General features: G+C 35.9%; 1 protein-coding gene across 1 annotated transcript in view; it reads right to left on the bottom strand.

Moving 5' to 3' along the window:
- The window catches only part of TOPAZ1 (testis and ovary specific TOPAZ 1), a 40,553-nt gene that overhangs the window by 8,859 nt on the left and 5,564 nt on the right, over positions 1-26,130 (bottom strand). The window contains exons 3-15 of the mRNA XM_075417415.1: positions 21,331-21,398; positions 18,812-18,942; positions 16,750-16,811; positions 14,349-14,461; positions 11,994-12,079; positions 11,138-11,275; positions 6,689-6,752; positions 5,412-5,563; positions 5,081-5,173; positions 4,684-4,799; positions 3,128-3,194; positions 1,923-2,097; positions 268-368 (exon numbers count right to left, since the gene is read on the bottom strand). Of these exons, the coding sequence (XP_075273530.1) occupies positions 268-368; positions 1,923-2,097; positions 3,128-3,194; positions 4,684-4,799; positions 5,081-5,173; positions 5,412-5,563; positions 6,689-6,752; positions 11,138-11,275; positions 11,994-12,079; positions 14,349-14,461; positions 16,750-16,811; positions 18,812-18,942; positions 21,331-21,398 (1,366 nt within the window). The remainder of the gene's footprint in view (positions 1-267; positions 369-1,922; positions 2,098-3,127; positions 3,195-4,683; positions 4,800-5,080; positions 5,174-5,411; positions 5,564-6,688; positions 6,753-11,137; positions 11,276-11,993; positions 12,080-14,348; positions 14,462-16,749; positions 16,812-18,811; positions 18,943-21,330; positions 21,399-26,130) is intronic.

The raw sequence follows: 26,130 nt of genomic DNA, 5'->3' as shown, positions 1-26,130 counted from the left end.
TCATCCCTAGCTCAGAAAAGTCAAAAGCTGAACCTGAACAATCAAGTTTCTAGCTTGCAAGATGAAGTTATGATGGGGTCCATAAAAAACTACTGCTCAGAAAAGTACAATAAAGTGCTTTGATCCGGCTGGACAATTAAGAAGTACTAAGATTGTCGGGAGGCAGGTGGCACATCCAGCCATTCAACTACACAAACACAGTTTAACATCTAGAAAACAAATGACTCATTCTTTTTCTTCCAGTCAGGTTCCTATTGTCCAGTATACCTTTATCCACTGCAGTTCTTTGTGGTAAGAATACATTACACTTATCCCAGTCCTTCCAATGAAAATTCTGTCTCCTTCATTATGTTGTGAATTTTTTATTACTGGAAAGAAAAAAACACATTTTTTTTAATTTTATATGTAAATGCAGTTTTAAAGAAATTACACACTTGAAAAACAAGCTCATTCTGAAAATATTAAATATACTTTCTGAAATATTTGCCATTAACAGTAGTAACTTCCTAAGTCTTAACATGAGAAGTTGGGTAAGTAACTACAGCTTATTCAGGTACAATTTCATAGTAGTCTAATTCATCCATAAGATGCTTGGACATGTAATGGCGTAATTTCCTAACATCATTATTTGTAAAGCAAGCTTTGCATTGTCTGGCACCATGAAGAAACACTGGCAATTACAGAACTGAGTAATTACAAGTTTTTCCAACCACATTATACAACCACTTTGGAAGTACTGTTGGTATTTTAGAGCAGTGGTCTCCAAAGTGAGGTGTGAGCACAACAATCCATTCAGGTGTGGGAAGAAAATATTTTTTGTACCATTAAGAAAGAAAAATCAAGTAAAATATTTTTAAAATAGTGTTTATTTCATCTTTATCTCACTTTAGAAAAAAAATTTCTATTTTTGTATATGTTTTATAATGTACTTCATATATTAGTGCAGTAGAACACATATATCATTTATAAATAAATAAATAAACTGGGGGCGAGTGCTCAAAAGGTTTTACTGATAGAGGTGCCTATGAGTTTGGAGACCACTGCTCTAGGGAAGACAGACTAACTTCCAAGCCCCACCAAAATCTTCTGTCCATGTCACAACCGGAAGCTGTGACAGCTGTTTTATAATACGAAAGTCTGGTCAGAAAGGTCATGTCACATATCTAGAATAAATATTCATCATGTTTTAGTAGTTACTACAGGTTGAAAAAAGATCCAAGTCGTTCATAATAAAACACTTTAATATCCCACTGACACTTCACCAAGCCTCAGTTTTCTGCAGACTTAATAGGAAGGACGATACAGATATGTAAATGAAGGGGCATAGGGAGGAAAGGGGTAAGAAAACCTGCCAGAACTATTAAAAAGCTAGAAGGTGTTTTGTGGACCCAGCCCTTGCAGAAATTCTTGGTTCTTTAGAGAATGATATAGATCTGAAAATCCAAATTACTAAAAAAAAAAAAAAAAAGTACAAATTATATACATGATGTAACTCTGTTCAATGTGTTCTGAAATATAAAAAAATATAGCTGTGTTTACAACTCTAAAGTTTGTTTCTGCTATTACAAGTGTGACACTTCACATGACAATACTTAAATACGTTTGTCCAAAGAATAGGATGTTTTTATTAAAAGACCACCAATTTCGGTTTCTCTTCTTGATTTCACAAAGCTCTAATGTTCTTCTTTCAGAACTTGTAGTTCTTTGACTTCAAGTGTAAGCACTATGGGTTTTCTACTAGCAAATGGCTTCTACTGAGCATTTAAACTGATCGTATTTGCACCTCAAGAAATTCTGAATATTGTAACATATAAAATTAACTAATATTTAGGAAACAGCACGATTCTGGTTTTTTACCTCTTTTGAAAACTCTAGAAAGAATAGGGATGAACAAAATGCATTTATTGCATCTTAATTTTTACCTGCATCAGCAAAATCACAGAAAGGAACTCCTGGTCTGTCTGTCTCAGAATCTCTGGTTAGTATTTCGGCAACACACAAAGACAACTTCTGAAGATCATCACAATGTTCACATCCAGTTCTCGCATTAACGTATAAAGCTCCCAGCTTGGTCCAATCACTTTTTTCCTTGCAATGCTGCGAGGAAGGCAAGGGATAAATATGAGCAAACCTGCTTCGAGAACACCAAACAGAAAATATACTGAAATTCAAGAGATACACCTGGGATAGACTTCAAGCAGAAAAAAGGTGCAGATGAAACGCTACTGCCAAGAACTTCCATGTTCAATATGGCACAGTTACATGTTGCCTAACTTGCATGGACTGTTAATTACTTTTGTCCCTCAAGAAATTAAAATCCTTTTTCCATTTGTCATGACCGCAATTGGGGAAGCTCATAGCTTATTAATCCTATTTAAAAAGTGGCATTCATCCAGTATTTTACTTTTTTTTTCATTTTTGCACGATGCAAGCCAAATTGATGGTTATTTTCTATATGAATTAGTCTTTTCCTTGCCAGATCAACTGATGACTTTGGTGTTAAAGGAGTAAAAAAATCAGTTCTCGTTCTTCCCTTCTTAAATTTTGGTCTTGGGATCTGTGCAGTAAGTGTGGTAATATGTAAACTATATTATAATTGTGCATAATAAGTAATCTGCCCTTGAATATAAAAGAAGCAAGTGTCCGATTAAAGAATTTTAATAATATTTTCTTATTCTTTAAAATACCTGCTTAGTGTTGTCAATTACAGCCTTTTACAATTGTGCCTTTTTATCCTAGATATGAATTCTATCTGCTAAATAATATATTCAATAACTTTCTTGGTGAAGTACGATGTACCACTATCAATTACAAGCACAACAAACGTAAAGCATAGGAAATAGATGCTTAAGATTACAGTGTCTTTGAATTAGATGCAAAACCAAGATAAAAACTACAAGTATGTAAATTAAAATACTCACATCACAGAAAAGCCAAAGACAGCTTTTCCCTGCATGTTAATCTTTCTCAAACATGGCTTTGCATAAGAATATTCTCTCATAATCTCCACATACTTAATAATAAACCCCACTAATTTTAAATTATGTAGAAATTGCTGTTTCTTGTGGGTTTAGAAGAAGCCATGGTTTAAGCATTCTAAAAGGCTTGGAGAATGCATGTACTGTACCTGAATTTCAGCCACCGCCAAGCTGAAGTCAAAAAGCCAGTTCTTTTCAAAATATCTTTCCTGAAATCTTCTGTAGGAAAAAAAAATTAATACTTAATTTTGATATACCCTATTGAAATAAACTATGCACTAGCAGAAGGTGATTAGCAGAAGGTGATTAACAACTTATCATATATGAACTAAAAACTGATGTGATTTTTGATCCTATTTACTAAACACTATGCAATCTGGACACTGAAAACAGACATTTACAGTCATGCCAAGGGAAGTCAGTACAGGCATTATTCAAATAACTGAGCAGAGCTATTTTCACAGAAAATATTCCCTTATCTCAATATAAATGTAACTGCAAAGGTATGAATAAGACTTGCAATCTATTAAGTAAATGCAGAACTGTATTCTATTTCTGATATTCACATTAAAAAAAAAAGTCAATTACATGAAACAAAGTGCTATTCAGCTTCCAATACCTAAGAGCATAATGCTTCATTCTGATGGTGCCACTGAAACAATGGCTACATCTACCCAGCGCAATGCTATCATGCGGAGATACACAACCTACACATGAATGAGCTGACACACGGAGCTGAAGTAGCACAGCTGCTCAGTCTTCACAGACACAGACGGTTTCTCAGCTTGTGCTGAAAACACGCACGTACTGAGGCAACTTGGCAGGGGTCATTCCTTTGTGAATCAGATTTCTGATCTGAAAAGTGATAAAATTACCTCCAACACACGTGATAAGTTGCCCTGGTAAAACACTGAAATGTGCAGCTGAAAGATACCCTATGGGAAAAGTATGAAAAGCAGCAAACAATCTCTACAGTGCTTTCACTTGAAACAGTGACGGCTTGTAGATGTTGCATATTTGGTTTCCTCTAAGAATCAAAGGTTGCTTTATGAATCACAAATTTAGTTTTTCAAACTTGTGTGTGCGTGCATGATGCAGATGATACAAAAAAAAAAAAAAGGATCATAATCTTGTGCAAGTGACGGACATCAACAGTATTTGAACAGATCTGGGCTGTCATTTCACGTTTTGCACAGCACAATCCAGCACTACCTAAGAAATGATCCTTCTCCCTAGTTGCACTGGCACAAGTGTTCATGCAGTTGCACAGTAAATGAAACTAGAAAACTACTTTAGATTGTACCTAATCCTTTTATTGCCTAGAAGGGTTGTTTATTGCAGAAGTACTGTTTGCTTACGCAGACCTCAATGATATATTAAACCATGATGTTTCTAATTTGACTACAGTTCTATAAACTGGTAGCACAGCTGGGAACAGATTGTACAATGATGATCAATACGGAAAAACCTAATCATAACTGTGGTCAGAATCCCAGTTTTGACTTAACAATCCTGGATCTTTGAAGCACAGTAGACTGACAGCACTTTAAAATACAATTAGGCATGATATGGTAGTATTTTCATCTGAAACACTAAATTTGCATTTTCTAATTGCCTTTTAAAGTTTTCACATAAATTTATAAAATTAGACCCCAAAGATGGAACTAGAAAGATAAAATTATACAATAGCTTCTTAAAGACATACCTGGATTTTATGTTCAAAACAGTATTTATTTGCTGACTGGAAACTTGCAATTGGTGAAGGAACTTAACAATACAGTCAAAATGTTCAAACTCAAGGAACATACCAGCATCAATGAGCTGTAATATCAAACAGCGGGAAGAAGTAAGCATAGGAAAAATTGTGATCACTTGCGTATTTCCAGAGGCAAGTGGCAAACAACAGTGGGAAAAACATGTCACACAATCTCAGTCAAAAAATATGGGATCAATGGAAATCCATACCACAAATTCAGCTAGTCACAATATACCTTCTAAAATAATTGTACTGAAATAATATTAAAGTGATATATTTGAGTTTTAAAACAGGCAAGGTATTTCAGAAATTCCAACAGGTAGTAGTAGTACAATCAAGCTCATACCTTACAAAAGGTACTGATTAATGTAGGCACAGCGTCTCTTACATTCAAAGAAGCCACATGCTCAAAAACTTTCAGAAGAACATCTACAGCTGGCTAATTTAGACAAAAAAGCACAATCAGTTTTGCAACTCTGTTCAATTAGAAAGCTTCGAGTTTTTATAATAGGAACTTCTGAATTGGTCTCGTTCCTCCCCGCCCCCCCCCCCCCCCCCCCCCCCCCCCCCAGTTTAAGTACCAGAGTAAAACCAAATTTATTACTACAAATGGCATAGTACTAAAAAAGCCTAAGCAACTAGATCAAAGGTTTAAAAAACATTACCAGGTCACCTACCAGTGTATTGATTTGTACAGTTACATTCAATATCTGAAATACTTCCCACAACAAACAGTTGTCGAGCAAAGAAACGAGAAGATCATTCAGCACTTGAGAAGTAAAATCCACACCAGGAAGAACTTCTCTGTAGTATTTCACAAATATTTGGACTGAAAAAGCAATTAAATTAATTTCACTTTAGGGTAACTGATGCTATCTATTTAAACAAGGTACTTCCTTAAATTTTAAATGAAATGTAAGAACCCTTAATTATCCAGGATATTCTGGGACAGAAATATGAGGACAAATGGGTGAAAGGATACAGTTTGGATATAGTGTTAACCTTAGTAGACTGAGACTGACTATTCTGAAATAGCTCATGTTGTTGAGCTGAACACCATAAGCCCTGCGGGTTTCAAGAAAGCTTAGCTGATTTGGTGCAGCACAAGAAAAATGCACAAAACCAGGTTACATTTGGTAAGCGCATCAGGTAATGGGGCCCTTCCAGACGTGAAGCTCTAGGAAGTGAAGTGCAGTGTTACCATGGTGGATGGTCTTACAACACGTTCCAGTTTTAGCTTTGACAGATACGTACTGTACTGTACCCACTGTTGTCTGCATTACAATGCTCAGAATTTCAGCATGGGAACATTACTACACAGAGTGCAACTGGATCCCACATTCGCACTGTACTATACTCTAATAAGCTTTCAAAAAATTAAGACTGCTCAGGACAGGTACAAAAGGAATGACTGTCCAGAGTAAAATTTAGCCCTTTCTGACTCAACTCCAAAGCTCAGATGGATCTGAATCAACTACAGCCCCTAAAATGCATTAATTGTAACAGTCTGCATATATGGTAAAGTGAAAGGACTAAACTAAAGCTGTTTGGGTGCTGTAACAGCACTTCATTTCAAGAGTTTAAGCCTAAAGTTTTTGGATTTGTGATGTTTGGCCAGGGTGTTCAAAAGCGCCTTAACAAAATTTTGGTTCTGTCAAACCTTCCCCCTGCCCCAGTTACTCATTTCTATTCTCAAGCCTAGTTCCATTCAGGCTAAGTTCATTTTCTGTGGAAGCAAGATTTATAACAACCTCCTGAGATAACTGCATATTTAAATACCTAGACTCAAGGGCAAACTGGAACATGAAAACACAGGTACTGGATGTATTCCTTCAAAATCAGAACTTCTTATTCACTGCTGTAGTGGCACCTGTTTCTCTCCTGACAGCCTATTTAATTTGCTTTAAATAAGCTAAGTATCAAAGGTACATCAAAAGCTACTACTGTGTCATACCTGCACGTTTTAGAAGGCCTGAATCTTTAATATCAATGTATGTCCTAAGTATTGCCATGCAAATCTAGAAAAAGAAGAAAAAAACCCCCATAGTAAAATGTTACGTCAGTTTATGACAAACAAAAGAACTATCCACAAACATGAGTTCTATAAGGAAACAAGCTTTACATTGCTTCTATTTAACCCACACCTACTGACAAATGGTCTAACAAGGTAACTGGGTCTGTAGGCAAAGGCGCTGTCAAAAGGACAGCAAATCTAATAGAAAAATAACGTAGATTAAATGTCTGGGAAAGGAGCTCCGGTGATCACCACTGCATTCATGTGTATATACTCACAGCAAACAAAAAAATGAATTTGAAACTACAGTTACTTTGGAATTAGTATAAATGTGTCACACTGTAAACAGAGAAAGGGAAACAAAAACTACAAGAATGTACCAACTAAGGAGTCAAAAAATCATCTAGAAATGAGGTTAGCAACACCAATCATCACAAAGTGTCACTCCTAAGAACATACAAGAAAAAACTCAGAACTAACTCAGAATGGTTTAATGAACCATTTCATCCCAGATCCACTTGATTAAAAAAAAAAAAAATCCACACCTAGGTATTTTAATATGTTATTCAGTATTGGAACATTCTTAATGTCTTCAAACTGTTAGCTTTGTGATACTTACATATCTTGCTTCATCTCTGCAGATGAAGAAATAAAGACTAGTGAGATTAAATCTTAGAATTCCAAGTCAGGAAAAAAACCAACCACCCTTTGATATCCTTTGTCACTTCTGGAACATTCACAGTCTTTCTGCACAACAATGTAAATGAGTCATATTTAATATGGTTTTGTGAAACTGAAAAATCAAGAGACACAAAACCCCTCAACTAGTAGTCGTGGTATTACAGAATTGAGTTGGGTTTATTTTTACACGCAACTTCAAAATTAGGCAGGATGCACTCATGGAGTGTGTTACACAGCAAATGAATTATCACCAAAACAGAAGATACTGGCTTGTGGCCAAGACATCTTTCTTTTCTTAAAACTGTTGATCTGTTCAGTTCATCAAGTCAAACAACACAAAAATTGTACGTGTATGTTGAATATAAAGCTTATCTTTTTATTTTGAAACAGTGTCATAATGTTGTTGAACTACAGTCGAAGATATACCTTTCAGAAAATCATGTAGAATCTTTGACCATTAATATATATGCAGTGTCACTTGGCAATGGGCTAACTCATTTAATCCAAATCTACAGTCCCAGGTGGTTGAGGGCATTTCCAAATAAAACTTTAGCATGTGCTTACAGTATGTAAATTAGTTTGCTTTCTTCTGGAATCTGTTTTCCTCCTCCTTTGGACTGACTCCGAAAAAAAAAAGCCAAGATTGCACCTGGAGCTCTGACTGTTCCAAGCATTAGTGAAATTGCTTGGAAAATCCAGTTGTAGTAGTATTTAATCATGGGACATGTTACATTACATTCATAAAAGAAACTGTGTTCTTCATTTAAAGCTTCTAGGAGGCTTCAGTTGATTCAACTGTTTCAATTTACAAAAAATGTAACTGAACCTACAGACCATGTAAAAATGTGAGATTCTCTAAATTCTGAGTTAATTGTGATAGATTTAGAATGAAGGTACATGAAAGAGATGTACATGAAAGAAACGATTCCCATTTTCAGACGGTAGTACAGATCTCACTATTCGGTCACCTGTCAGTTGATTCCACAACTCATTTAACATGACAATTTAATAAAACCTGTAAAAAAGCACTATGTATTTTATACAAGCAACCAAATGCCCAGTAAAACACAACTCTACTAGAGCAACACAGAGGCACTTATGTCAGAAGAACAAGCACCAGAATTTATGAAATCCTTCAGCATCTCCCAGCCAGTGTGCACTCGGATATTTAGTAAGCAGGAAAACCCCATGCTGCAGCCCTTTGCTCAGTGAGACTAAAACCAGGATCCTTTTTACAAGAGATTTTGTTCATGTACCCCCGTGGCAGCTTTGAGACACACTCTCCATATTAAACATGGCTGAAACTGACCAACAGGTTAAAAAGTTATTTAAAGGCAGTTAGAGACAGCGTAAGTCTCATTTCTTTAGGAAGTCAGATTAAAAAAAAGCCACAACGGAAGCATACACCCAAGGCCCAGAAGTTGCAAGACTACACTAATGAAGACAGAAATCTTCCTATTTTATATCCTGTTTGTTTCCAGTTAGAGGTTCACAGGATCAAGAAAACAAAGATAGTAAGAACTCACAAAACCTAAACATTTCTTTAGTGGATACGAGTCCAAAAAAGTTCATAAGTAGGTGCATAAAACTAAAATAAAATCAGACCAAGAACTACTATTTGCAGAAAACATGTTTTCAAACCACTTATTCAACTGTGCAATTATTATCTATGCTACAGTCTGAAGTGTCATTGAAGTCCAACTGCATTTCCTGTAATTTCAATTTATGCCCACTCTCTCTTGTCCTTTCACTGGACACCACTGAGAAGAGTTTGGCTTCATCTTCTTCACCCCCTCGCCCGCATCATACACTGATACACATTGTTAAGATCCTCCCCCTTTTAACACTTTGGGGAGTATTTAAAACACAGTCTTAATAGTTTTGTTTACTTTGCCTAATATAAAAGAGATTTCACTGTTTTAAATTAAAAGCCTTTTTTAGAAAAATAAAAACTTGTAACTTGTAGGACTTGCTGAGGTCAAAAGTATGCTGATTTTCAAAACATATCATGTTTTTATGAATTAAATCACTGCTGTGTTGTGTGATCAACCACAACTGTGAGGAGTGTTAAATTCTAGTATGTTATGCCTTTAAGCATCAACCAGTTACTTAATGAAAAGGAAGGAATATCCATTATGGGGAAAAGTATTTCTCTTCAAAAATTCCTGTAACAGTCGTCACTGAAACCACAGTACTAGGCAAGTGGACCACCAGTCTGCGTAACAGGTCCTAAAGAGATTTATTTCCCCTGTATTTGACTACATGACTTTGTTGCTGTTTTACCTGTCTTCCATTTATGTACTTTGGTGCCACCATGAGGTGCCTGGCCTATTATCATTTTTAAATGGACAGTTCTAAAAAAAAAAAAAAAAAAATACACAAAGAAACCCCAAAATATACTCCCAGACTACCAAGAAGGTTAGGCTAGGTTTGGTGGGCAGAACAGCAAGTATGCTGGAGTGCTGCACCACAAGTAAAATTAAATGGAATAGATTTTTAATAGTTTTAGACAAATAATTTAATTCTTCAGTGTGTCTATATAATGAAGCACTACAAACCATGGTAATTCATACAAACTAGATTAAAATTACTGATATTCACTACAGCCAAAGATATTCTACAATTGAGGAAAAGGGAAAACCTCCCATACAAAATTACCCTCAAATGATCTTAGTATTTTTAAGCTGTCATGTAAGTTTTCAAAGGGGTTACAAGTCATTAACCCCCCCTCTCCAGCCAGTACTTTTTTGAGACAAAAAGAAAAAAAAAAAAGAAAAATAAAATCAAATTACATTGATGTATCTTAACAATTCTGATACATTATATTTAAGATATCAAGGAGATGTATAAGGTCCTTTAGATGATACTTTTTAACTCTTTATGTCTAACAGGTTCACCACAAGTTATATTTTATATTTTGATTCTGTAATTTCTTAGTTATTGACACCAATGATAAAATTGTACTCATACCAGTAAGATGGCAGGTAAGAAATAAATCTTGAAAGACCTGATGAGGACAACTTTAGGCATTTGTCTTTGTTCAGTTGTTTTAATGTTTTTGTTTGCCTCCAGGTGGCTTACAGAACCACCTAAGTCTTGGTTTCATACAGCCAATTCCAAAATCTTATTCACGACAGCACAATTAGCTTGCCTTGCACAGTTCTTTGAAGTATTGGAGACTCATGATTTCTTTGTTAAATGGTTTGAAAACGCATCTACTTTGTCCACCACTGGAAAGTATTTTGGCTTGCAAATATTATGAGAATTGTTGTTCCGTTCAAGGAGATTACAGCACTTTTAAACACACGTGCTCCTGCTACACAAAACTTGCAGAAAGTAATATACCATAGATGGCTTTTGACTTTAAGAATACGTACAAAGTCTGGATTTGCTTACAGGTCTCCAGTGCTTGGGATAGAAAGGTCTCAGAATCTCCCCATTCTACTACTCTGTGTTCGTACAGCCTAATTCTTGGTTTTTTGCTGATGTCTGTTCTCTTAAAAAGTCTACTAGTTCAAAATTATATCATTTCTTAAAAAAAAGAACTTTAAAAGACCTTGAGAGGAAGAATTTCTCACCATTTTTTTGATCCATCAATTTCTGAAATTTACTCCCTTTACATATATAAATGAACAAAGGAGATGTTGTTTTGCATCCAAACAGTGTTCACACTTACAATCTGTTCCTTTCTTCAACAGATCTCTTTACCTTTTCATCCCCTTGATCAGGAACATGCCAAAACCAACATTTTGCTCTTTCACACCCACACAAAGTCATGAAATAAAATCTGCAATATTTACGGGGCAATTCAATCTTGTCGAGAATCCACTGGACTGAATAAGAAGCCTAAAATAAAAATTAAAACACACAGAAAAAACTCAACAGGTAATTTTTTTTTTAAAGCAAACACGCTGATTTTTTTTAGAATTTCAAAATAGCTACAAATTACACAAAAGCAAAAAATACACCATCTACAATTAAACCTTTGAAACAACCCTCATCTCTATACTGTATTTGCAGCACTTCAAAGCAGACCAAGATCAATCCCTTGTGTCATGTTGTGTTAGTGTCTAGCATGACAAAAATCTGTCTTGAACACCACAGACAGAGAAAATGCAAGAACTACTAAATGAGATGGACAATGAGTACAGAGAAGGAAGAAAGGTGACAAAGTCCTGCATGGCTCTGGGTAACAGTCTGAGAATACTGGGGCATCAATTTCCTTTCCCCTTTTTCAGTGCCCAACATAATGGACAATTCAGTCTGTCTTGAACATGTGAAATCTTGTCTGCTATTCAGTTCTACAAAAACAATAAAGCAAAAAGCATTATTTGATTTTGCTTAAGCTGGAAATAAAAATCAACAAAGCTCCACCGCGGATAGCTGCCCCCTCATCAGTACTGTTCTCAGAAATTGTCTTTACTCAATAGCCACATCTTTAGAGGAGCAGAAACATAAGCATACACAGATTCATAATTTGAGTAGATATACGGAGAATTGTCTGAATATCCATAATAACACTAGTGCCAAAGAATCAGAAATCATTAAGGATTTAACAACTCACAGTTGCATTTTTTCCCATCTTCCATGGCTCAGAATCTCCATAATTTTGCAATGTCAGTAAAGGACTTTTTCCTGAAAATCTGTAATCTAAAAATTAGGATGAGCGCAATAAATGGATCATGTAAAAGGAAACCATACTGAAACCACTCTCATTTATTTTATTTTCCTTTATATTTATCCTTCAAGTCACAGCAATGATTAATGAAAATTTTATTAATACAATCTAAAGCCCGTAATTTAAGTTAGTTTTCTTAATTATCCTAAAACTGAGACCTTACAAAAACTTCCAAGAGTAAGCACATTTAAATTAAAAACTTCAATACTTATCCAAGGTTTCTAATCTAACTTACGGAGATAAGAAATGGAATAAAAATATCCAGAAGTTTTAATTTCAAAAGGGAAAAAACCACCCCACTTTATCACTAATCTTTGCATTCCCACATCATTAGCCATAAAATTAAACTATTTTTCGAGAACTGAAATAAAACCTTTCATACCCTATGCTTTAAGCAGTGCAATATGAAGCTTAAGCCCAATGTTAAGTTACTGGTTTCTTAACCATGAAACTTGGTTTTAGAACTTTAATTATTATTGAGAACAGATTTCTTTCTCTGAAAAAATGAGTAATGTTAACGGAAGATAGAAGTTCAATTTTTCAACTCCACATCTAAAGAGAAATAAGAGCTTTTGAATGCCTTGCTTTCTAGGGTTCCCATCTAGCCCCCTGAAAGAACTGGGTATTCAAAAGGCAGGGTGTGTAGCCCTTTCTGACAAACTGTAATTACTGAAGAGCATCCAATAATGATGCATGTTCTACTAGAGACTTGCACAATGTAGCTGGTTCTTCATCTGCATGTCTCTCTAAACAGACAGGACTATCACAGGATAAGAAGGAGAAATATAATATATAACAATTAAATATCTGAATGTTATGTACTGTCACAGTTGTGTAATTTTGTGCAGTTATGGCAGGCAATTTGGTAAATTCAGGACTGGATAAATTTAGTGACAGGAAAAAGACCGAGAAAATGGTCAACCACTAGCTGCAGAAAAATGCCACTGGGAACTTGAGCTCAAAGTCTTTCCTCCAGATTCCCGCCATTCCCACAGCACAGAGTTTCTGACCAGGTCCTTTCAACAGTTTGTACTCTCCCTACTGACTGTATGTCAGATTTATAGGGGAGCAGGCACTGAAGTGAAATAGCCAATCCTGCCTGCACAGTTCCAGGGGAAAAAAAAGGCTATTTTGCCCTCTCCTAGCACAGAAAGAGCTCTGGCAACTGTTTCAAATGATTTTAAGAAAAAAGATTTAGAAGAACTCTTCAAAATGTGTATACACTTTTAAGGCCAAAGACACGAGCAATTTCAAACTACCATAGTCTAGAGACATAATTCACAGTTGCTTTTTATAGCATCTATGTTTCTTGCACTTCCTGAAAATATTGTTAAATGAAACGATGATAAAATTGTTCTGCAAACTCAGACTGACAGTATAGTTTGCAACTAAGCGAGAACCTCTGCCACTGATCTCAATTCAGGAAATCCATGTTTATAAACATCCATATTAACCACTAATTCTAAAAACCTTAATTTCCAAAACAGCTGTTGCAAAGAAACAGAATACAGGATCTATCCATAAGTAATCAATTCCTGTTTTTCTCTATCTTGTATGCCAAATAAAGCTATGCATTTATGTAAGGCTAAATGTCAGAGTTCTTTTGTGCAGAGAAAAAGAGAAGGAAACTTTGGCTACAGTTCCATTACATTACATCTGGTGGCAGAGACACTTAGGTACCTGTCCCTGTTGTGAAATGTACCAGGTCAAAATGAAGTGCTGCTTTTTAAATCTAGACCATTTCCTTGATCCAGTCTAGTGACTGCTTCACAAATGTTTGAACTGGTATAAACTAGAAAGTTCTGACCTTTGGCAAAGTGGGCAAATCCCTTAGTCAAGTTTTGTGACAGGTAGCAACCAACCAAGAAAACCTGCAGTCACATTCTCTGACCACAAATCCAGAAAAACAAATTGCCAATAACATGGCTCAAACACAATGTGTCAAAATACTTGGAATGCAGGCATTGCCATACCATTAAATTATCTGAGAACCACAAATACCAAGACAGAATGATTGCTGTTTCACCCTACCAAATAGGAGTCTGCTAAAAAGCTGAACCCAAACCAAAAACACCTGCCAACCTACTACATGAGAGCTTCATTTTTGCTTCTGTGTATGCAAACCAAAACAAATTCCAGCCAAAGCCTTCAGGAACTGAAGACGTTCCTTAAGATTTTATAGGTAAATAAAACACATGGAAAAATACGTTCTGGAGGGTTCATTGATAGAGCATACGATACCACTTGTCCGGGGTTTCATCACTGTAGCTTCACTGAGGGCATTTACTTTTGGGGCATGCAATGGCAATCCTGACAGCAATTCACAGTTCAGAGGATCTTTGTATTTACAGACACTGTTCAGTATTAAAAAACACAAAAAAATGTGTTTAACCAAATCAAACAGGTGCTTCTCCCATATACTAAATACCTAAAAAGGGGGATTAAGCGTACAAAAGATGAGAACTTCTTCAGCAATTTACAGAACACTTAAAAACTTGCTGCAAATTTAAATAGCTAGCAGTCCCAACACCTTTACTTTCATTACTCTCTTTTCCTGGTTCTGTCCTAAAATGTAACTATATGAAATTCAATAAATAAGTAGAAAAGGCACCAGGGAACCACTTCTATTTTTTTTCACTATGCTGACAGGAGGACTGAAATTATTTCTATCACCTCTGAAGAAGCATATACTTTTCACGGAGTCTGTTATGTAATATCTGCCAAAGAAGTAATCCACAAAGCTTCTGAAATTACATCTGAAGAGCCAACTGTTTTCCCTCCTAATAACTGACTCTACTCAGCAGAAGACTTTGGTGATTTCAAAGGGAATTCCAAATAAAGACTGTTCTGCATTTAAATACTCCCAAATATGTCTATTCTAGATAATTCAACTACAAAAATGTGATGTTTTCCAAAATAAGCTGCAAATATTGCTAGCAAAACACTTGGTGATCTCTTTCTCATTTGTAAATAAAGCCAGAGAAAAAATAATCCCCTTTTATCAGATCTCCCTCCCCCCTTCAATTAAGAATCAAGGTTCAGTACAAAGGACATCTCAGCCTGCTTGCTGTTTGCAGACAGACACAGACTTGGTGTCCCCTATGGGGGGCACATTCTAGCTATTTAACACATCTCACAGCCAGGATAATTCAGATCTTTCCTAAATTGCAGGTTGTTTTTTAACACAGTTTGAAATAAAAAGGCTATGGCAGAGAAGAATTGCATCTAATAAACCCAAATTCTTCAGTATCAGCCTTTATTTTTATTCTAGTCAATGTATTGTGTTGGTCTCCAGAAGAACAAAATCTGCACATCTTGTTACTCAGAATTTTCAAGTTACCGTGTAAAATTTTTTTTCTGCCTCCCTGTGATGCCAGCCTCAGATCTGAGACAACAGGATTTTCCTAGCAGCTTACCTTCAGGATCACAATCTCAGCTCTAATTTTTAATCTAGACGTGAAACTACACACAATTTTGCCAGGAACTATAAACTATATAGCTCTACAATAAATTTCTTTTTTCAGTAACAGCATCACTAGAAGTGGAGTTTGCTAAATAAGAACAGTAACTATGTCTTTGTCTACATGAAAATCTGCAATGGGAACATTTCTGAGTAAAACTAGAGAAAACAGTTTGACTCCAAATGCCTCTTTTCTCTAACCACAGAGTGTGCTGCGTTTCAACTACGCAAGTGAAGTAATGCAGCATCACTTGCACAAACACATTTTATCCAGTGTAATCTACTTATGCTATAGCATAAAGAACTATTTATGCTACTAAGGTAAATTTAAACGGGTACTTTACCAGAAGGAGGAGCTTGGAGCTCTCTAGCGGATTAACGAAAAGATGCAAAATTCTCCATTTAACGGACTTTTGATACACTTCCAAGTCTGTCACAGAAATGTGACTGGTGTTGGAAAATAGCAATACCCTCTTCTATGTCAGCTAAGGTTTCTTGATTATTGTGAAAATAACTCTGAAATAGCTGTTACTTCTCTCTAATTACTCAAGTATTCCATCAGTTAAGTATACTTTTTCTACAAAGTGTTACTCTGCTTCATTTTTGGGCTAATGTAGAATGGAAGTTTCTTCATCTGACACTTTAAGTCTTGCCTACAGTAAACACTGTAAGCCCAGTTTGAAGCTAGCAGAACAGTAAAGCACATGCACATGCCATGTTTTTAAATGCCTTTTTCTACTGCTGTTCAAATATTTGTCAGCCTGAATTTGGAAGAGATCTTTTTGGAAAATCCAAAGAGGCAGAAAAGAAAGCTGGAAGTTTAATTGATTTTTTTCTTTTTTTTTTTTTCTTCCTCAAGTTCTGGTAAGTGCTGTGGTGACTGGAAATGTATCTTATGCTATGCTTACACTGAGATGCCAAGGTGAGATGTTGGCATAAAGTGGATATATTTCATCACCAGCCAGAGGACAAAATAACCTCTATTGTCCTGTCAGGCTATGACTATACTTGTCTTGTACATTGCACAGTGAAGTCATATTACTTCACATCTTTATTTTCTTTACTGCATAGTCACAATAGCATAGAAAAATTGAATTAAAATGCTGATGGTGTTTCAGTAAAAACATCACATTTCATTCGTACAGAACATCACAGGTTACACGAAGGACACAGTATATATACCTTTTTTCAGGTTCACCCTTTTTTTCTTGTTTAACATCAGGCAGTCCATCTGCAAACCTAAACTGTGAAGATATTTAAAATATACTTTCAGATATAGCAAAGCACTACTAAGCCCGTTACACTTTACACTACAGACTTAAAACTGTTAGTGATCGTTGGAAGCTGTGCTAATATCGTCTTGACTGTAAAAACTGTAATTTGGACTGCAGGGCTACTCTTACACCATCGTTTTAAATGGACACACTGCCATTCTACTCTGTGATCTTTAAAACAGAGATTTTTAATTGGAAAAAAAGTTTATATGATATGTCTTCACTTCTCTTTGCTCCAACTGATAATCCCAGCAATTTTTAGGCCACTGCCCAATTTTAACTGTGCCTGACAGATGTGTAGAAACCCACAAAAGACACTCCATCAAGGTTAATGAAAATTCAAAGCTGTATTGAGGAGAAATCTTCGGGTTTTGCTCAGCTGTGCATCATGATGTATAGGTAAAAAATCCCCAAATATATGGAAAAAAAAGACAGCACCTAACACATTTGGGCATGCGAATCTGAAAGGACTGACTACAGAACAAAGTCATGGAATCCTGGATTTGTTTTGTCCATTATTCATGAAGTAACTAAAACTTCACACTGTATCACAAATTTATGATAGCCAAAGAATTAGAGATTGATATGCTCTCATCAGATTTCCAAACTTCACTTTAGTAGCTCCTCAAATATTTTTAGGGTTTTCTCCCTGGTCAGTTTTTGTCCTTCCCACGACATTATTAGTTGGAAAAGTCACCAAAAAAACAAAGCCCAAGAATCACTCCTAACGGCAGAATACTTGCAACAAGTGTTCTGCCATTCCACTCCCTCTCCAGGTCTGCACAGCTAGTTTTCCATCCACATACAGGAACAGATTTAGGGCTGTAGCGTGTATTTTGTGGCTTAAGTTTGGTTAAGTTTGAGGTTTGGATGAGATTCATTGTTCATATTTACTGTTGTCCAACACAGCGCACACAAGCAAACGTTAGGACATTGATTTTATAAAGCCACACCACTACAAAGTAGCCCAAGTGGGACTGACCTGGCAGTATTGCAACAATTACTACACCTCCAGTAACCTATACTATTTGACAAACCCTCTTACGGTCTCTAAGAGGCCCGGGAACAAAATGGTGCTGTTCACTTTGCAAATCAGATGTTAGAAGCCCCAATTCCATTTACTGAAGGAAATGTTTCTATTCTGCTTTTAAATAATGATTTTGCCAGGGAAACCAAATTCCTACTGTTCGATTACCTTATCAATTACTTGCCAGTTTTTAGCCGTATGAATTTTACAGTTTAACTTACCCAGTTAAAACCATTATCCACTCTTGAAGTAGTGGAAAACAGTAAATGCCATCAGCGGCTATGTCTGAGTGGCAGTGAGACGTAAATTCCAATCCATTATCAAAAAAGTAAATAGTATAAAACTTCAGCAAGACTTAAAAGACCTAGACTTATTATCTAGAGGAAGGAGGACAGTCAGTGAGCATGCAAATGGCTTCACGTTCCCCCTGAACTGCCAGGAAGCCAGTATGTTAATGTAATGGCCCTTCTGCCCCAGTAATGAGCCAGAGAATGATCCTCCTCGGATGCATGATGGCTGTGCAGCTCCCAGCTTTCCAACACCATCCCATCCTTCTGAGACTGTATGGTGAGAAGCTGAACACCAGCTTATAAAACGAGGTATGTTATGTAAAAATGTCACATATGGACAGTAGTACACTCAGGTGTTCACTGGAACAGTAATTTTCATACAATTGGTAATACAGAATTACTGATATAACAGTATCTTGTTTCATTTCAAATTTGAAGATGAATTATTAGTGACAAGGTAAAAACAACAAGTTATGTCCAGCAAAACTTACATTTGTGTCAATAGCACAGTAATCTATGAAATGATAATATTATTTTTTTACAGGAAATTAAAAATCTTGTTGATAAAACAGCATTAGTAATTAGAATTATCCAATTACATGGACTATCATTTCTTAAACTATTTAGTGTCAGAAAGCATGATTTGTCAGTACCTTTTCATCCATATCAAAACTCTTTAAAAGTTCATCTAGTTCTCTCAGTTTCCTATCTTCAAGAAAGTCCTCAGTAACACCTCCTAAAGGACTGCTTCCTCTGGAGGAGTTGTGGGTTTTAATATCTTTAGCTGAAAATATATAAACACATTACTTTATGTGTTTCCCATGCTACAAGACAACAAAGCTTTTATTTCCTGAATATTACAAAGCCTTAATACTAATGACATTTAAGAACTCCTAGGACTTCCTAAATGTCAAATTTGTAATGTAAAATTATTTCACCTTTAAAGCACCAACAATTTCAAATAAATATTAAACTGTATCTGCAATTAAAATTCTATTCCATCTGTATATTCTGCAATAGTCTCTGTAGAACAACAGGTTTATTTATACAAAATTGAATTCAATATTTTAGAAATAAATTCAGTACAGCTTTGTTATTAAAACACAGTCAAAGATATGTACAGTAATCTGCTAAGCAACTAAAGACAAGTCTTTGCTGGAGAAGGGGATAAGTTCTTCGTCATGACATGATGCAACCCTGAACTAAATATATATAGCTTTGAGAAACTCCAAATTCCTGTAATACAGTGAACCCAGTGAGAATTCAGTGTCAGGAAATTTCAGCACCTTTTGCAGATGCCACAGGAAATGGACAGAACACCCAACTGCAGCTTTCTGAAGCAGCTCTTTATGTACAATAGAAGAGGTCTGCACAGAAAAGAAATTCACTATTTCATTGGATCAATGAATTTCAACTGCACTGTGTTGTCCAGATACAGGAAGAAAGAACTGGATTATTATTGGAAAGGCTTTTCTCTTATAGTCACCGGTCTCTGTATGATCATCAGTACAAGACACATCTGCTTGAAGACAATGTACGTAAGATTTCCACTTGAAAGATGAAAAGGATTGATGTCATCCAGAATACCTTAATTACAGTATTTGTTGCCCTTACATTGTGAAGTCAAGGAGACAAGGAGCCATGACCTCACTACATAACACAAGACATCAAAGCAGTAATATATATTTCTAAATAAATACATAAATTGTCCACACTTACCAAAACCAAGCACCTTTCTTTTCTTCTGTACAGGTCTTTTTAAATGTCATACATCAAACATGAGTTACCATGTGCATATTAATCTACGAGTGTGATGTGATCCTAAGTTTCTCAGATGTGGGAAGAAGGACCTACTTAAACTTTTTTCTTTATTTTAAGCACCACAAAAAGACCTGAAGACTTTTAGCCTCAAACTTTGTTAGAACATGAAGTAAAACAACAAACAGTTTAAGAAAATGCAGAAGTTACTAAATAGTACAGGACTTGTTCCCAGGTTTGGTTTCAATCACCTCAGTACTGCAGATGCTGTGGCACAGGCCCTCTGGCTCTTTCCATCACCAGAGGCCTAACTGTATACCTCCTCCCTACTCCTCCTCAGGGAAGTTGTGTCTATTTCTTGGTGTGTCAGCTCTTAAACCCTCATTACCTTTTTATTTTGCCTTCTAATCACTGAGGCCTGAAACTTCATCTTCCCCAAATAGTCACTATGCACTCCTTTTTCTCCAGAAGGCTACATCTGCCCGAATCATTCACTCTTTCTACATGAACATAATACACTAATATGAAAAAGCAGCACAAGAAGTACTGTCACAGACACTTCTCAAGCCTGCAGCAAAATCAACACATCATGTCAGAGTTCCAGATTAACAGCAAGATGACAAACTTACACCACAAAGGCAAACACCAAGAACCTTCAAAACCAGTCTCAGCACTGTGCTTTCTCCACTGTGCCAGTAATGGGTTTCTGTTTCAAGTCAAAATCCTGTTCCTCCAACCTAAGAGAAACTTCCACATCAGACATACCTTGCATAGTGGGTCTGTATGCAAGCTTGAGAAAACAAACAAACAAAAGATGTTCAGATGCTGCCTAGCTGGACTGTTCTGCTTAAAATAGGAAGAAAAAAACATTAAGTAAGAAGTATCCTTCTTGGGGGGGGGGGGGAAGATGAGGGGGGAAACATCCTTAAAACACAAAAGTTTGTCAGAGGAAAGGGCACAGCATCTGCAAAAAATAAAAGTATAACCTGGGAAAAAAACTATTACAAAAATCTGCTGATGAACACAAGAGAACAACCAAGTGAGATTATGAGTCATACTCCAAAGCAGTTATCACAGTACTCAGTGTCTCACTATCATCGCATCAACTAAGAGAACTCCTTGCCTAAAGTATCAGAGACATGTCAAAAAAACCCACAGCCAAAAACAAACAAAAAAACCTTCCAGTACTACAGAGAAGTAAATATTCCCTTTAAGGCTCAAGTTTGTACCATCTCAAAAGACATCCTCTTTACATGCATTAGGAAACAAATCACTGTTGCAATAAAAAGATACTGCTGAACTGACAAGTTCTCATTTTATGTGGAAAGGAGAAATCCTAGGTTTTGCCACTGAACATCTTTGTGGTTACTTTCTTCTATTGATTATGTATTCAAAAATCTCCAAAGACTCTTACCTTTTAGAACCCAATCACAGGAATTTTCAGTGTCATTTGACATTCCAGATTCTTGTATGGTAATGTGTCTGTTTCAAACAAAAAGTGTATTAAGATTTTTGTCTTGCACAAAAGCAGAATTAATCTAACCAGTTATGTAAAATTAAAGTTCTCAGTAATACTTATAGCTGTGAACAGAATCCTTAAATACAACACACTGCTCTATGACTGCTCTTAACTCTCTTTTGGCTTTCTTATGTTCATCCCTACAGATATACACGTAGATATGTTAAGTAAAACCAAGACATTTCAAATCCCAAAATTTGTCGGGAAAAGCTCATTATCTCATTTCACCTTTGCCTAAAATATTGAGAAGAGAAATATTCCCTTTATAGCAAATTATGGAAATACTGTGCTAATAAGTCAATTCATCAGTTTCCACAAAATGTGATTTATAGTAATTTTATATTCAAGACAATTTGCGTAACAATTACTCTCAGAGTAACAAAAACATTTGTCCATAGAAAGATAATCACTTCACCTATTTTCAAGATAAGTTGGGAAAAAAAAAAAAAGTGTTTCTCCTCAGAAAAGCTCAGAAGGTAAAAATATATTAAAACATTATATATAGAATATATGAAACAAAAACATCATCATCATAGATTTTGGAAGCTTGTATCTGGTGAATGACACCAAAAACTATGACAGCAAGCTGCCCAGTAAAATAGAACAATGAAAATTTGCAACAACCTAACGGAAATGAAAAAGTTCCCCAGCATGTGTAACTTGGAACTATACAAACATTCAGGCACAGATATCTACGTATATACAAGAGATACATAAAGAAGTAGAGTTTAGTAAGTTATAGCAAGTTTGCAGAGACAAGAAGGGGTTTTATTAGAAGCAGGCTCTCTGTAGGCTTATTTCCTCTCTCCTCCACATTTTATGTGAAAAGTGAAGCTTGAGTGATTTTGCCTACAACAATTGACTTTCATTTTTGTAAAACTGCGGTGCAGACAGTTCCAGAAAGCTGTCATCTTCATAAACATTGCTTAAAACTGAAGATGTTTAACAGCATCAAGAGACTGAAATTTTCATGTTCAGGTCAAAAGCCACTTGAAAATCTTTTCCAGATTCTGCTAATTGTGTAGTGTGAAATAGTTACAGAAGCACTTTCTAAGTTCTTGTAAAGAAGGTGCCTAAAACACATACAGAAAACTACGTATATTACAGTACTTGGCATTTGCTCAGCAGCCTGAGAAATCTCGGAGCGCTGACAGAACGAGAAGTCAACACATTTTAGAGATCTAGAAATAGAGACAGACTAGACCATGTCAGAATGTGGGATGCTCTTGCATACTGCTGCTGATTAAAGTTTAAACAATTCTCTCTTTACAGCACAAGTTACACAAACCACAGTGTTCAGTTTGCTATTTTGCATATGAAACATGGATTCAAGTTTAGGCTTTTTATTCAAAAGGAAAACAGTAAAATGCAGAAGTCTCCAGAGATCATGAAGGGCTGCTGGTGTGCTCTCAAAGGATTCCACTGAACCTACTAGTTCTGCTGGGATGAAAAGACATACTGGATGCCACTTAAGAGCTGTCTAGATTCCCTACATAAGAAGAAAGAAATACCTCAGATTAAAAATCCTGCACTGCTGAGAGTCACTTATGGGCAGGCAATAGAAAATCGTAAACAGAAGTATATGGGAAAACTGAATTTCACTACCCCATTCAGGCTGCATGTCCAAAATCCTTTCCTGATGACTGGCAACTGATGCCTGGAAGTGACCAGCACTCTTCTCTTCTTACAACGCAATCACCAGAGCAATAACCAGTCCTACTTATCCTGTAGGTCAGAGCATGCTAACTGATCAAACCATTCAGGACATACATCCACAGAGCCTCTTCTGAATCTTCCTGGATTAAGAGACATGACCTGCTTGTCCTATTTAAACCTCCTTGTTCAGAGACATCAGTTCTGGGCACATGCACAATCACAATTACAGTAGTTGGGAAACTAAGAGATGTGTAGTAATGTTAGGTGCCTCTTAGGTTGTTGAGTGCTTTGTTAGTTTGTTTAAAAAAAAAAAAAAAGAAACAAAGCCTTATTTGAATTTTGGACTTCACTGACTGTTGTGACCAATATGTTCTGCTTTTGAAGGACAAGTACTCTCATTATCTGAAATATGGAAGCCAAAAATTATTATCCTTGAACTTTCATAACTAAAAATACTCCCCTGGCTTTTAAGGTCACTAACAGCCAAAAATGAAAAGTGTCACTCGCTAAACACATCTTGGTGTTTAAATTCAATGCTCAAACAAAATGGATCCACACTAATAGTTACACATCCACAGTGGCTAACAGTTGCCACTGAACGCTTGTCAGTTACTGAATCAACCTGCTACATGCTCCACACAGCTTCAGTGCTTCAGTTTCACAATGAAACTTGAATAAAAAGTACTACTTCATTATAGCAACTGTCATTTTGACAAGCCGCTAGATCTCACATTTTTGTAGTCGGAAGAACACCACAAATTAAGGCACCAATTGTTTCCTTCACAATTACAATTTAAATGCTATTAAACTCGTAAGTAACACTCAACACATTTTAAAAAGCTTTTTAATAACCCAGCCATACTTTTAGAATAACTTGCTGCTAGCAGAAATACAGTTCTTACTGCTCTGTACCAATGCCAGACTAAATTATCAGTACACAAGAAGTAACATACTGAAGCCCATCCCCATGCATACATGCACTGAAACAGTTCTAGTGAAGATCCAGACTGTTTCTATCATCATCCGCAGGCCCTTATTAATCTGAAGGGAAATAATAACAAAAGCTATGTATTGATATAGTTAAAGAAAACATTCAGCAACAACCACCATGTGCAGCCATTAAGTGTTTGCATTGCTTTTCCACCTAAAATCACCTAGAACGTAACGGCTAATATTAACCAAATATTAAATAAAACATACACATAAACTAATATTTATACAAGTTAACGATGATTTACAATAGTGCAGGTTCTGACTCACTGTTCTAAGTGGACAGATCGAGGTGGCATTACAAACTAATATTGCAACAAAGCATAACGGAGTATGCATAAAATAAGAAGCCAAACAAGAAAACATAGACAATACTCTAGAATATCTCTAAAGAAAAAAAAAACGGACTTTAACACAAACAATTGTTTTATTTTAAAATATGTAGTATGATGTGAGCATAACCCTACCAGCATAAGCACCTTTTTTTGGTTGGCCAAACAAAAGGTGGAAGTCCCAGTTGTATCTGGTGAATACTAACAAAATAAAAACCAACAGTATGAACTGGCCATTCTCAGTATTATCTGGAGGTATCATTAACTACCTGATAAAACTGTGGTAAGGTCTATTGCCTTCTTTTAATATTCTCATATTCAGTTCATTAATACGCTCCTGGCTGTTTCCAACTACAATTAGTCACCTTCTGATGACCTTTGCATCAAATTATGGAAGGTGAAAAGCAAAAATGGACAATTTTGCCTGCTTCTTTAGCAAATCAATAGGAAATTCTAAGAAATAAGAACTGTGCGTTTTTATTTTCCTTGCCTGATGGTAAGCAAATTCAGCAGATACCAGGAAGCAAGCTGAAATATGACTTCAAACAAGTTCCGTTTTAATCTATCTAATGGTTGCGATAATGGTACTCTGACTCAATGTCATTATTAATTAAAGGGAATATTGGTCCTCCCTACAAAGTACTTCTTACAAGATCCAATACAATTTTCAGTTCTTATTTACATACATAGCAAACTTTACACTCAGGTATTGGTTACAGTAATAAAGGGCTCAGAAGTTCTGGTCTTCCATTCTGCGCAACAGCTGTCTGGACATAGTCAGTTGGAAACTACCTCTGAACAGCCATTATTAACCTGGGCTAATATACAGCAAATACTCATTGTGTTATGCAGTGTATATAACATATCATATACACTGTATAACACAAAATGAATACTGATTCTAATAAATTTACTATGATACAGCCTAGCTGCTTCTTAAGAAGTTGGATGCTTCTGCTGAAGACTTGCCCTGTTGTTCAGAGGCTCGTTTCGGCAGAAGTTTTATTTTGTTAACTTCTGAAAGTTTCATATTCTCATGTCTTAAGAAACTGTTCAGCACCTCAAAGAAGATTCCTCTTCTGCACATGGATTTCATGAAGGGGAAAGGATATAGAAAGAAAAGAGTAAAAAAAATGAATGCAGTTATAAGATGGTACAATGTTGAAAATAATTCAAACGTCATTTAAAATACGGATAACATAAAGCTATCCAGAAAGAGTAGAGGAAGAAAATTAAAACACCCCTCCCAACGAAAAAAACTAATCTTCAGAGGAAAATCTTGTACTATTTCTATCTAAGCTTTATGTTTTTCTTCATAAGATGAAAAATTTAATCTGAAAACTCATTTATCAAGCACAAGTACCAAAGCTTGGAAAGAAAACAGCCTAGACAGTTGATGAATTAATCTATCCCACAAAGGTCTACCAATCCTTTTAAAAAAGTTTGTTTCTGCTTTAATCTGCTCTTCCCCGTTCAGCAACTTTTATTATCATCATCTCAAAACCCAGAAAAACATTAATGCCTAATAATCTACACCAGGAACTTGCTGAATGAAGACGCAGGATCATAAACATCTACGTCTTAGCCAAATTACAGATTTGGAAACTTCACATGTGTGGGGATAGAAGAAAAGCAGGGAAGGACAATGGCAGAATTGAATACTACTGTACAGACAACCATTTACTCATACAGATCCAGCAAAAGAGTAAGTTACACC

Source organism: Opisthocomus hoazin, chromosome 4 (genome assembly GCF_030867145.1).
Source record: "Opisthocomus hoazin isolate bOpiHoa1 chromosome 4, bOpiHoa1.hap1, whole genome shotgun sequence".
In the NCBI taxonomy this organism is placed as follows: Eukaryota; Metazoa; Chordata; class Aves; order Opisthocomiformes; family Opisthocomidae; genus Opisthocomus; species Opisthocomus hoazin.
Note: the sequence above shows the minus strand (reverse complement) of the source record. Positions and strands in the feature narration are given on the sequence as shown.